Consider the following 11,663-nt stretch of genomic DNA (forward strand, 5'->3'; position numbering starts at 1 on the left):
ATAACATGAAATGAAATATGCCAAAATGCCAGTATTCTACTACCACATCCTGCCAAATCTTGAGGAAGGCAAGCCAGCCATTTGTGACATTTGCCACAGCAGTCCATAGACAGGTGTTTAAACTAATACTGCAAAAGTTACTAAGTGCCCTCATTATCTATAAAATGTGAGCAAAAGGGTTACAGTTCATAGGGTCAGTGTCATGGCACAGCAGTGGCAAAGCAGTACAATATATGTCCCAATCATTTGCAATAACATATACTTGGAGTATGTACTCAAACTAAACAGAAAATGTGCAATTTCAAACTCAGGGTTAGGCTGATTTTTATTCTATGTCTGCAGGAAGTGGTAAGAGTTAAAGTTAGAGCGGGAAGCCACTTTTCACACCAAAATAAGCGCAGGGTAACGTCAGCTCGCAGTGTGAGGTTTTCAGACAGGAAATGAACATACTAATGTCTATCTGCACCATACACTGAGGAAGCTGAAGTGCGTAACAATGATCATCTTATCTTTGCAATGCAACAAGTCCTGGGTGGAAAAAAAAACAAACAAAGAAAAAAAATACTTAAAAACTGATGATGACTGATGCAACGAAGCAGACAAATGATTCAAGACAATAACCCAGCACTCAAATTCCCCACATCCTACTTTGATATAGTATTAAAAGGAATGTGCTGGAAAAAGCCAGAGCCAGAGAGTCAAAGCCAGAGCTGCTCTGATGACACGATCAACACTTAAATGAGCAAAATTCCTAAAGTTGATTATTAAGACCATATAGCAGTTAAAAAAATAAGCCATAATGAAAGTGATAGTTTGGAGAAGGAAAGCAGCAATGTAAATTAAAAACAGAACATTTCTAATTAAGCAAAGGAAACATTTATGTGGATTTTTAGGAGCTCACAAACAAGCACTGGGTCCCGCAGTGGCAAAGTCAGAGGTTTTTACAGCTCGGCCTTAGGGGTAGTGGAAAGGATGTGATGCGATCAGAAGAACGTGATTAACAGAAAGCAGGCTGTAGGATAAGGGATCCCCATCCATCTCTTCATTTCCTTCACTTATCCCCCTTTTTGTTCTGTGCTTTGATCCCATTTCTAAAGGCCGAGTTATGAGCAGGCTTCAACTCTTCTTCCTCTTTTTGTTTTCATTCAGGAAGAAGAAAAGAGGCCAGAGTGCGTTGTTGGAGTGTTTTTCTTGGTGCTAACATCCACTGCAACATCAAACAAAAATCAAGTTGAGAACAGGAGACTCAAGCTCGAATCCCTTTTGCTCATCATAAAGTCCCAGAACCCGGGGGTTTCTCGTAAGTCGGCATGAGCTGCACGGGGATCTGGTTACGTTAAGTTTGAGCTGTATTTTTTCCTCTCTGCGCCTCACTGAGGGCAATTGTTTTCACCATGTACACCAAAAGTGTGATGATTGGCGGGGTGACGGGGTATTACCTTTCTTATCTGCATTAGTATTACAGTAAGTGCTTGCATGGTTTCAGGGAACAGCTGTTTTTTCTGTGTTGGATCTTCACTGATTTGAATATGGATGAACAGAGTGATCAGAGGCAGAGTTTGTTTTGAATGTATAAGTGACCTTTGATGGACCATACTTCCCATGGCTCTGCCTTCATTCGGATTCCAAGTTGAACTTTTCAACCCGTTTTCTTCACCTCAGTTGTTCAACTTTAAGCAGAAAATGTATCATGTGGACAAACCGCACTAACAGCAAAACAGCAAAGTCGCTCAGCGCGCAATCTTCCTACGGTTTAGCCTCCAGTCTTTTCTCAACTGGTTGCACATGGTCTGCAGAGGGGGCCTTATGTGAGAAGTCACTAACGCTGACTGGAAAGCAGTCTCTGCATGGTGCAGCAGTAGGCTACCAGACGTGTGTGTCTGCATCACTGATTATTCCATTCAACACACACACACTCACACGCATACACCGTGTAACCCCACTTGCAGATATTTTACGAGACTTTAAAACAAGCCAACACAACTATTTGATCTTGCTCTTTAACAGAGAAGAAAGTGCTGAGTTTGCCTGTACTGATTACACACAGTTGGCTCATAAATTTCACAAAAAAACAAATAAATACAATTTGGCAAGGTCGCCAAAGTTGTACAAAGAACGTAAAGCAATTTTCTGAACTATTCTTCTACAACATACATTCTCTGCAAATGCTCCGAGGCTCATTTCATTTTCTCTCAACCCTTTTCTCTTCATCAAAATCATTTCATCTTTTTTTTTTTTTTTTTTTTTTAATATTTCAGAATGTAAAAGAGGTCCAACAGTCCAGTATTTCATATATTTTTGTTATTTTCTATATGCAAACACAGGCCAAACGCAGACCTGTGCTTTAAACTCTAGGACACTGTTCCTGTTTCAGCCATAATGCACTACACGTAGTTGAAATTTTCCCACACATCTGACTTATTCGACAGTTCTTCTGCTTGCTTCCTCGGACGCGTTCGTCATTCTTAGTTTCAGACTCAAAAACATCGCCAGTTTTGCTCGGGTTCATTGCAGATTTGCAGTAAGATATGATCTTATTAAAAAGAAGTTGTTCCATAAGACCTTGCAGAATAGCGGAAGTTGAGCAAATATCAATAGGCCGACAGTGTGTTTGTGAAGAAATCAGAATTCAGAAGTTCTCAGAAATTTCCCATCATGCCGCCACATCAGATGAACAGTGGGTACAGTATTAAATCTGAGGGTGTGAATGAAAAACAGGATGCTTTGACTTTTGTTCTCATGGTCTCACATTTGCCTAAAGAAATCTCATGCTAAATAGGGGAAAGCCCCAAATCCCTTTCTATTTGGTTAACAGCTCTTTTTCTCAAAAGGGGCAGTCTTTTTTTATATATGTATATATCTTTTTTCTCTCCATTTTTTAGCACCAACACTGGTGCAGAAAGTGCAGAATATATGCATGAGTTGCAAATGGTGCACAGACAAGCATGACGATAAGAGATTGGTAATGAAACTAATTGATGACTATTCGCTAAGTTGGTTCAGTGAACTGTTACGTTAATAGTAAACCTAACCTTGAATCACAATATGCTTTTTTTGATGTTGTTGTTTTTGGGGTTTTTATACACAGCAGTCGTCCTCGGGTTGAGTCCTGAGCTTCACACACCTTCACAGCTGGTGGGATATTTTTATCTTACTTTTAGGTCATGTGCGTGTTTTTCTGCTTAAATTTAAACATGCAGTACACCGATGTTTACCAGAAATACTGTGACCTCTCTAATGGTTAGTATTGCAGTTGACTGGTCTTTATTCCCATGAAACATTAAATAAAACGTAAGGCAAAAAAGCATCAGACTATTACCATAACAGCCATTCCTGTAATTGATTGATACATGAAACATGATAACTGGTACATATTAATTATATACAGTATTTACACGATCCTGTTGCACTAGTAACACTAAAATATTGTTACCAAGCCCGGTGACGATATTTGTAACCCGAGTTGCTCAAGTTAGATAAATTATTACACAGGAACATACATTTCAGTGTTTAGGAAACATTAATAAACTACAAAAAATTACAAGAAGAAGGAAAAAAAAAAAAACTATTTTGTGAACAACCCACACAGCATATATTATTGATAAACCATTTGGAGCCTTATCGTGCTTCACAGAAGTGATTATTTTCCACCCTCTGGGGATATTTAAAGGGCCAGCTCACTCAAATTACTAAAGCGGATTATATTTTTACAACCTCTGTCTATACACATGGTCTCACTCTCTTGATCGGTGGGTCACACCACGATGATAGCCATTAATTAGAGGTTGGTTGTTGATAACTGCGACACTGGCTTGTGTAGTGAATCTCATAGTGAGAATTAATATTGAATGACAAATCGTAGGATGGCAACTATAAGAGGAATCCACATTTCACTCAATTCCCCCTATATTTGTGTGTGAATAAGTCACTGGTTGAGACACACTCATTATATGATCTTTATCTTCAGTGCATCAATTTAGCCGCCAAATTCAAATGATCTGAGTTTGCCAATGTCTCAATATGACCATTTTACCATAGTAATAAAACTTAAAATAGTTTGAAAGCCACAAAAAGCCATATGCATATAATTAGAATCTATCCCACATCACTCATCACACCATAATGCCAAGCTTTGTTTTTCTGCCCTGCGTTCGGGTATTCACATCTAAATTGCACCGTCATCCAGTTCAACTACTTTACAAGTGTAATTGGTCATGCGATTTGCGTTATTGTTAAAAGTACTTCAAAGTGCTCAAAGTAGAAACAATGAAACGCCTCGATGTTTTGGGGTAATAGTTTCCGCTCAGTGCTGTTCTCTGCTGGCTGAGGAATCGGTAGTAGGTTTCAGAGGAAGTCGTCTACTGGCCTCCACTTAAAAATAGTCCGGTCTTTTTAGCTTCTCTGTTGCATCTAGAAGTCCTCGTCATAGTCAGTGTTCGGAAGGCCATTTTCAGGAAGCACATACAGCGATTTGCTTTTCTTCTTCCTGCTGTCTGATTTCACCCGTGAAGGGTCTTGATCGCCAGCAAAGGACAGGTAGGCAGCGATGCTGTTCCTGACTCCATAGCTCACCATGTTTTCGTTGCAGGCGTCTGTGCTGACCAGCTGCTTCCTGTAAAGTGTAGAGATGAATACAATTAATCCCACCTTAGAATAAGGACAAGCCTTCAGTAAAATGCTGGATTTGAGTGCAGTGGTCAGGTTCTTTGTTTTGTTTTGTTTTTTAACTCAGTTTCAGCATTTAATGTGTTTTCTAACCTGTAGCCTCATTCACACATTTTGTTTTTTCACATGCGTAAGCACTTTTAACCTAACATTTAAACAGGTGCATTAGGGACAATTCAAAGTTCAGTCTGTCGCCCAAGGAAATTTCAAAATGGAGCCAGGGGCTGAACCACTGACCTTCACATTTAACCGTTAACCAGGCTCCACCTCCACAGCTGCCTCAGATATTCATTGCTGCCTGATTTTATATGCGCCTCTTGTTTAATGTCATGATTAGAGATGGCACGATACCACTTTTTTATGTCCAATACCGATATCATAAATTTGGATATCGGCCGATACCGATATGAATCCGATATAGTGTGTTTTTTAATAAATAAAACTGTTTGTTTTTTTATCTTGCTGCATTTTGTATAAGTTTATACTCAAGTTTAAATAAATAACAACACTAAAGCTATTCTGTTATACCTGTATGCAAAAAATACACTGCACCCAAAATATTTCATAGTTCAGCAAAACTGATCAATCTAATAAACTTAAACCTGCTCCATCCTTCCTATTCTGGTATTTTAAAGAGTAAGCAACCTAACTAATAGGGTTCTAAAACTCCCAGCAAATAAAAATAATAATAATAGGGAACCACCCCCCACCTCATGATGCTTAATCGACGTAATCAACTTTAGTTTGATGCAGTGTGGAACAAAATGCACAAAAATCAATTATTTTTCAAGAATAGTTAAATAGATTCAACATCTTTCTTCAACAGAACTTGCACAGATGGTACCTTCCCAAAGGAAAAAGTACTAGCTTACTAGGGTATATTAGACTTAATAGTTACTATATACAGTCTACATCAGATTAAAACTTTGGGTGTAAGATTCAGATAATTAATTATTAAAAACTAGACATTTTAAATGAGAATAAGAAAGAAAAGTCTGTCTTTGTGCCCCCCTTTTCCCTGTTAATGCCCTATCGGCCCCCCTGGCTAAACTTTGCTAGATCCGCCCCTGCACAGTTACCAGCCGTCAGCTACTTAGAAAAGGGTGTAGAAAGTAATATTAAATAAATTCTAACCACAGATTATCAAGCTTAAACGTGCTGCTGTTGTTCAGCCGCTGGTTTCCTCTTTCTTGCGTGAAGTGGGCGATATACAAAGAGAAACACAAAAGCCGATCAGCTGATCATTGATCAGTTTCAGGATTGAAGTAGCAGCAGGAGAGGGAGGGAGAGAGAGAGGCAGTGGCTCCATATATCGGTTGTTAAGCTTAACGTGGGAATGCTTTACAAACATTCAGAGATGAACTTACACACTTGCTTTACTTCTCTCTGGGATAACTTTCTCAGAGATGAAATGCTGGTTTGATAGCAAGGCTACAAATACACACAGCCGCTCTATCACCTGATGCATACTGCTCCGACATGCTACGGTTATAAGCCAAGTTACGCCATGTTGCAAGTTTTGTGAGGTGCTTTTTTGATATTTAATGGATCGATTACATTTTTTATTTCTCTCCGATATCCGATCCAGTAATTTAGGTCAGTAAAGGTCAGACCGATACCAATACGTAATATCGGATCGGTCCATCTCTAGTCATGATTAGCCAATTTCTTTATAAAATATCTTTTGCATATTTAATAAAGATTAAAAAAAGGAAACTTATAACCGTCATACCATGGTTATTATAACTAAACTTAAAATGTAACATAAAACTTAAATGGAAACTAAATATTAAAAAATAATAATTTCTGAAAACCAAAATTAAAGTGAAAAATAGACTTTTGAAAAAAAAAACATGAATGGAAACAATTTTGTGATCTTAGAAAAATATGTAACATAAAGTTAAAATAATGAGGAAATACTGTATCATGGGTTTTAGTATTTGTTCGTTTGGTAAAGATTTAGCTTGTCAGATGAGACACTGGTGGACATGTTATTTGTGGCTCCTGAGTGTCAGCTGTTTTCTTCCTGATTTTCCTAAATGTTGCCTCTGACAAATGCCCTCCATACAATAATAAATAAAGAATAAACAGTGTAAACAGTTACAGTGAATTAACAGAAACAGAACATCCAGGGCAGCAGTGCTTTGTTCTGTTACTCCACTGTGAGCTTTTTGTTGTTGAAGCTCAAATATATGATACTGATGCACAAAGTTGGTTAGATGCTGGATGTAGATTTTTTTTTTAAACAGTGCTTAAATGTGTTTTTCATTAAAATGCATTAAAATTGTATCTCAAAGGCTTAACGTAAGGCGGGACAAAGATGGCAATTTTGAATTTTATTCAGTTCAGTTCAGCTCAGTGTTATTTATATCGTGCCAAATCACCATAATAGTCACCTCAATGCACTTTGTATAGGAAGGTAAAAACCCTACAGTAATACAAGAGAACCCTATTAATCAGACCACCCTCTATGAGGCAACACTTGGCATTAGTGGGAAGGAAAACCTCCCTTTTAACAGGAAGACCGAAGAACCAGCTTCAGGGAGGGGCAGCCAACTGCCAACTGCCCACAACGTGCACTGTCACACTAACATGCTTCTAACTTGATCTTCCGACAAAGGCCAGCTCCCGATGTTGCAGTTTTAAAATAAAGTGGACAGACCTTTTCCCCCCAGTTCTTCCCTGCTCATGCTCCTCCACTGGGCAGCTTTTGTGCAATTCTGGCTCACAAATATTCAAATAAACACACTTCTTGGCTATTGCCTTCATAGCAAAATATTTATTTGAATCTCATCTGTACCTGTCCACTTTGTTCCAGTCAAAGTTGCGTCGCATCACTACAGGTGGAGCTCCAAGACTTGCATCTGGCGGCTGAATTGTGCCAGACAGGCAGGGCGAGGTCAGCACACAGCATAACCCATCTGCAGAATCTGAAAATGCAACAATAGGGGAAGTAAAATACAGCTCCCAGGCAAGACGAGCAAAGAACAAACATAAAGTTGCAAAATTTGCATGAACCACTCAACACTTGACCGCTCTAGCAAACATACAAAGCAAACTTATATATGTGTCAAGAGTATTGCACTACTTCAGCAACTATCACAACCTCTTTTCCTCACTGTGTACACAACAGTGCTTATCAAACATGCAAGTTGTATCTCATTTCCTGTTGTGTTCCAAAAATATTCTTTCAGTGGAGGAAATATATATAGAGGCTGAAACACTGATAACAAATACTTCTATATTAAGAACATGAAACTGTATTTTTGTTCATCTAAGCGCGTGTGGTTTCTGAAGTTCGTTAGTACTTATATATGTGTGTGTGTGCCCCTACACATGATGAGTTTGTTCACTGTCTGACATGTGAACTAAGGGTCTATGAGAAAGCAACACATTTACATATGTACTCACCAGAATAATGATTGATCATATCTTCAAGGCATTGGAAAGTGAGACGTGGGGAGATGTAGTACCAGCTGTTGTCAAGTCTGAAGATGCGATAGTGCTTTACACTCCTGTGCCTCACTGAGAGCGAATACAGACCTGAGGATGTGACACGCATCGCATGCTTTGAAGACAGGCTTTCAATAATGACATCAATCTTGAAACAAGACCATATGATTAATAACAATAACATCAATAACTATGGCTTTGAGCCAAAGCAGAAGCAACGTGAAGTGCAGTCATGTGGTGTAGTTTCCATCTCCTGTCAAGTTTAGTCATTGGATTTATTTATTTATCACCTTTTACGTGTATTTACAGATATAGTTTGGCATTTTGGGAGATAGGCTGTTTGCTTTCCATTCAGCCTAAAGATGCAACCAGCAGGCATTTGGCTCAGCTTAGCTTAGCAGTCATTGGCCTGCTTCATCTAGACCTGAGTGGCAGCTTGCTGCTTCCTCCTCTTTCAAGCTATGGTTAACTGAGCGGTTAATGGTGTGACTATGCTGATGTCCTGTGTCGGTAGTTAAGTCTCAGAGGTAGTTCACGATTGCTTTTAACTTATTCACAGAAACCAAGCATTGGAATCAAATGAAAGTAGTCGTTTACTTGTTCTTACCTCTCTCCCTGGTACTTTCTCGGACCAGAAAAGAACCCACTCTGTTGCCAGGTAGAAGAAGCAGTTCTTCCGCCTTCTGCCTCTCCACACCTTCAAACAGCCAGCTGATTGAACCAAAAGAAAAATAAAACCCAAATGAGTATTTAATTCCAGATTAAATACTAGTGGGGATAATAATATAAATCACCATATTTATTAAATCAGCACAAACACAGCTGTAATATAGGGCACATCACCAATATGTCACGTTACTAACGTTTGTCATGCCCATTCTATATAAACAACAGATCGTAAAGCAGAAGGACCTATTTTTATCAAGTTCAAGCAAACCAACCAGACCAGTGGAACGGAAGATAGTGTCAGTGAGGTTTTACTTACCCATGGTACACTCGTGCTACATGGCTGCCGGGTATGTAGTTCTCCTTCCCTGTTTGGATAGAGCGCACTCTCCACCAATAAGCCTCCCTGACGACGACACAGAAGCAAAGAGGAATTAAAAACTGACCTTTTGCCTAGCCACTTCTCTTAATTACACATTTAGAACACTCCATTACAAACAAAGCTTTCTTTTTGACTTTGGTTTCCTTTTGCTGCACATAATCTCCAAAACTTTTCTCTTTTCTTTTCTTTTCTTTTTTTTTCAATTAGAAATGCAAGCACATGAACTTACTGCGCAACCACTTTGAGCTTTTCTCCCAATCTGTAGATCGGCTCGCTGATTTCAGGAGCAGGATAGTCCTGGAGCACCACCACCACCTCGTCTTCTGTGCCTGCAAAAACAGTAATATTTGCAGCCTTTACTGGCAGCCAAATGTTGCCGTTGTAATTTAGAAATAACTAAAACGGTCTGAAATCAGTTTTTAAGACTAGATTTGTGATTTCTTATGCATGTGTACTCGTGATTTGTGTTTAATTGCCTAGGTTCAATTGCCACATCATCATAGGCATGCATAATGAAACATGCCGAAACAGTAAATTCTGGTATTCAAGATATCAGTGTCTCTTCGGTCAGGGATTATCACAGTGACTGTTGTTGCTGACAAGAGTGCAGAAAGCTCCCAATCTGTAGTTTTTATCAGCTTTCGCTATTTATACACTGAAAGGACATCTTACCCTTCAGAGAGGTTTCAGGGTTTTCGGTGTTGACCTTGTTCTCAGCACTCACACCTCGCATCACATTCCCCATCCTCCAGATGGACTAGACTCCAGCCTGAAGTCAGGACAAAAAGAAAAAAGAAAGACAGGAATCACTAGTACATGTCTCTCTGCTGCTGTCCCATTGATCTTGTAGTCTACATACTGACCATTGAGCTGTATCTCAACTGACACATTTGTTGCAAAATGGGGAAGCTGAGGCTAGATGTTATCGAACCTATTTTTCCATTGCAGCACCGAGCTTTGTGTACTAACTAACAGACTGTGAATTTAGATATTGCCACATCATATACCTAAACTTCAAATGATCTTACATAACGCATATTATGATTAATCCATGAAAGCATTTCGACAGATCCTGCCTGTATTTATAAGTCACAGTATGTAGCAAGACAGCTGGCTAGTATGAAGAAGTGACAGGTCCGCTTGAGCAGATGCAGCTCAGCAAAGTGTGAACACTTACTTGCAAAATTTGTGGCTCGTTGTTTCCGATGGCATCAAGGCCAGCGAGAGAGATGATGACCCAAACAGGGCATCGCGGCAGCAGCAGAATCTGGAACTAGAACGGCACCATCTTCACAAGAGTTTACAGGAATGACATGTCACCCAGCGGGGTGACAGCTCTGCATCTGACTGCAAACTCACTTCCTGTAATGAAATGAGGAAGAGAGCAGGCAAGAGTGTTGTTGAGAAACACGGTGAAACATGCAAGAAGAGACTTCACAACAGCCTCGCTAGTTAGGGAAACCAAAAGCGCCGCTGGGGTTTTTTGTTTTTTGACATTTTGAATTTATAGGTGGGCTTTTTTTCATAATGTTTTGGTTTCACAAAGTCAGTGCTGATCGCCAATAGTGAGTGTGCTTTTCCCCCAAAATAACGATGACAGTAATAATCTGTTCAAATCATTCAAGCCCCATGGGGAACTTTCAAACTTGGTTAGGTAAAACCAGTAGTATTCAAAATGATAAAATCATATCAGTGTAGTTCTCTTCTTGAAAACCCCTCAAGGGAAGAATAAGAATACTTTGACAGAATCAGCAAAACTACCCTTATTGTTTGTAGACTGTGGGAATTAAGGTGTTTGTCTCAGACAGGAACTCACATTACCCTGCATGTTGAAAAGCGGCACTGAAGATGTGTTACAATGGTACCAAACATCCCAATGTGACAAACTGGGAACATGAGGCTGCGGTAATGTATCCTTTTATTTCTGATCCCACAAATGGAACATGTGGGGTACCACAAAAATGCCAAAAAGTGCTTGGCAGGCCCCCGGCACTGTTTCTAGGAGTTACAGGCAGAGCCCAGTATGTGTCTCCTATGTGCCTCAATTCAACTAACTAACTCTGGACAGCTATTTATAATCTCAGCTAATGTTTAAAAAATGTAGTACAAAATATGGTTATGTAACTGTATTTTTCATATTAAAACCTGGATTCTTCTTCTTCTTCAAAACTACGCTTTAATGAAATCTTTAAAAGACTGAGTTAGTCCTTCCTTTTGGTTTTTGGTGGAAAGGGGGATAAGGTTAGCTCTGAGTGATAAAATTCCTAAGAGGAAGTACACAGAGTCATGCATCACATCATGTACCAACTGAACTGCGACTAAACCACGTTTTACACAGAGCAAGCAGTTCTGTTCTGCGTAGCAGCAGCTACTGTGGCTTGGTGGCTACCATGAGACTCCAGGACTCTAACAGCTGTGGTTGCCAGGAAGGAAGTCTCCACCAGCTTAGAATGAAAATAAATACCAGGTAGTTTGTGTGCTGACCAAATTTACTTTT

The 11,663-nt window shown here is 39.4% G+C and overlaps 1 protein-coding gene across 1 annotated transcript; it reads right to left on the reverse strand.

Moving 5' to 3' along the window:
* Positions 1-3,254: 3,254 nt before the first annotated feature.
* sla1a (Src like adaptor 1a) lies at positions 3,255-10,489 on the reverse strand. Its single transcript, XM_006787718.3, has 8 exons — positions 10,344-10,489; positions 9,839-9,935; positions 9,396-9,495; positions 9,104-9,190; positions 8,726-8,829; positions 8,077-8,208; positions 7,466-7,595; positions 3,255-4,612 (listed from the first exon to the last, which is right to left on the reverse strand). Exons 2-8 carry the CDS (start codon positions 9,909-9,911, stop codon positions 4,411-4,413), a joined length of 828 nt encoding a protein of 275 aa, XP_006787781.1. The 5' UTR covers positions 9,912-9,935; positions 10,344-10,489; the 3' UTR covers positions 3,255-4,410.
* Positions 10,490-11,663: the final 1,174 nt, after the last annotated feature.

The sequence above is a fragment of the Neolamprologus brichardi genome, chromosome 22 (genome assembly GCF_056152115.1).
Source record: "Neolamprologus brichardi isolate AB-2024 chromosome 22, ASM5615211v1, whole genome shotgun sequence".
NCBI lineage: Eukaryota > Metazoa > Chordata > Actinopteri > Cichliformes > Cichlidae > Neolamprologus > Neolamprologus brichardi.

Bases quoted from the DNA above. Each gene is read 5' to 3' on its own strand.
- sla1a (XM_006787718.3), bottom strand. From the start codon at position 9,911: ATGGGGAATGTGATGCGAGGTGTGAGTGCTGAGAACAAGGTCAACACC. The intron at 8,830-9,103 runs GTAAGTAAAACC...TGGTTCAATCAG, and splicing joins GTAGCACGAGTGTACCATGG to CTGGCTGTTTGAAGGTGTGG. The intron at 4,613-7,465 runs GTACAGATGAGA...TACACTTTACAG, and splicing joins GACTGGAACAAAGTGGACAG to GAAGCAGCTGGTCAGCACAG.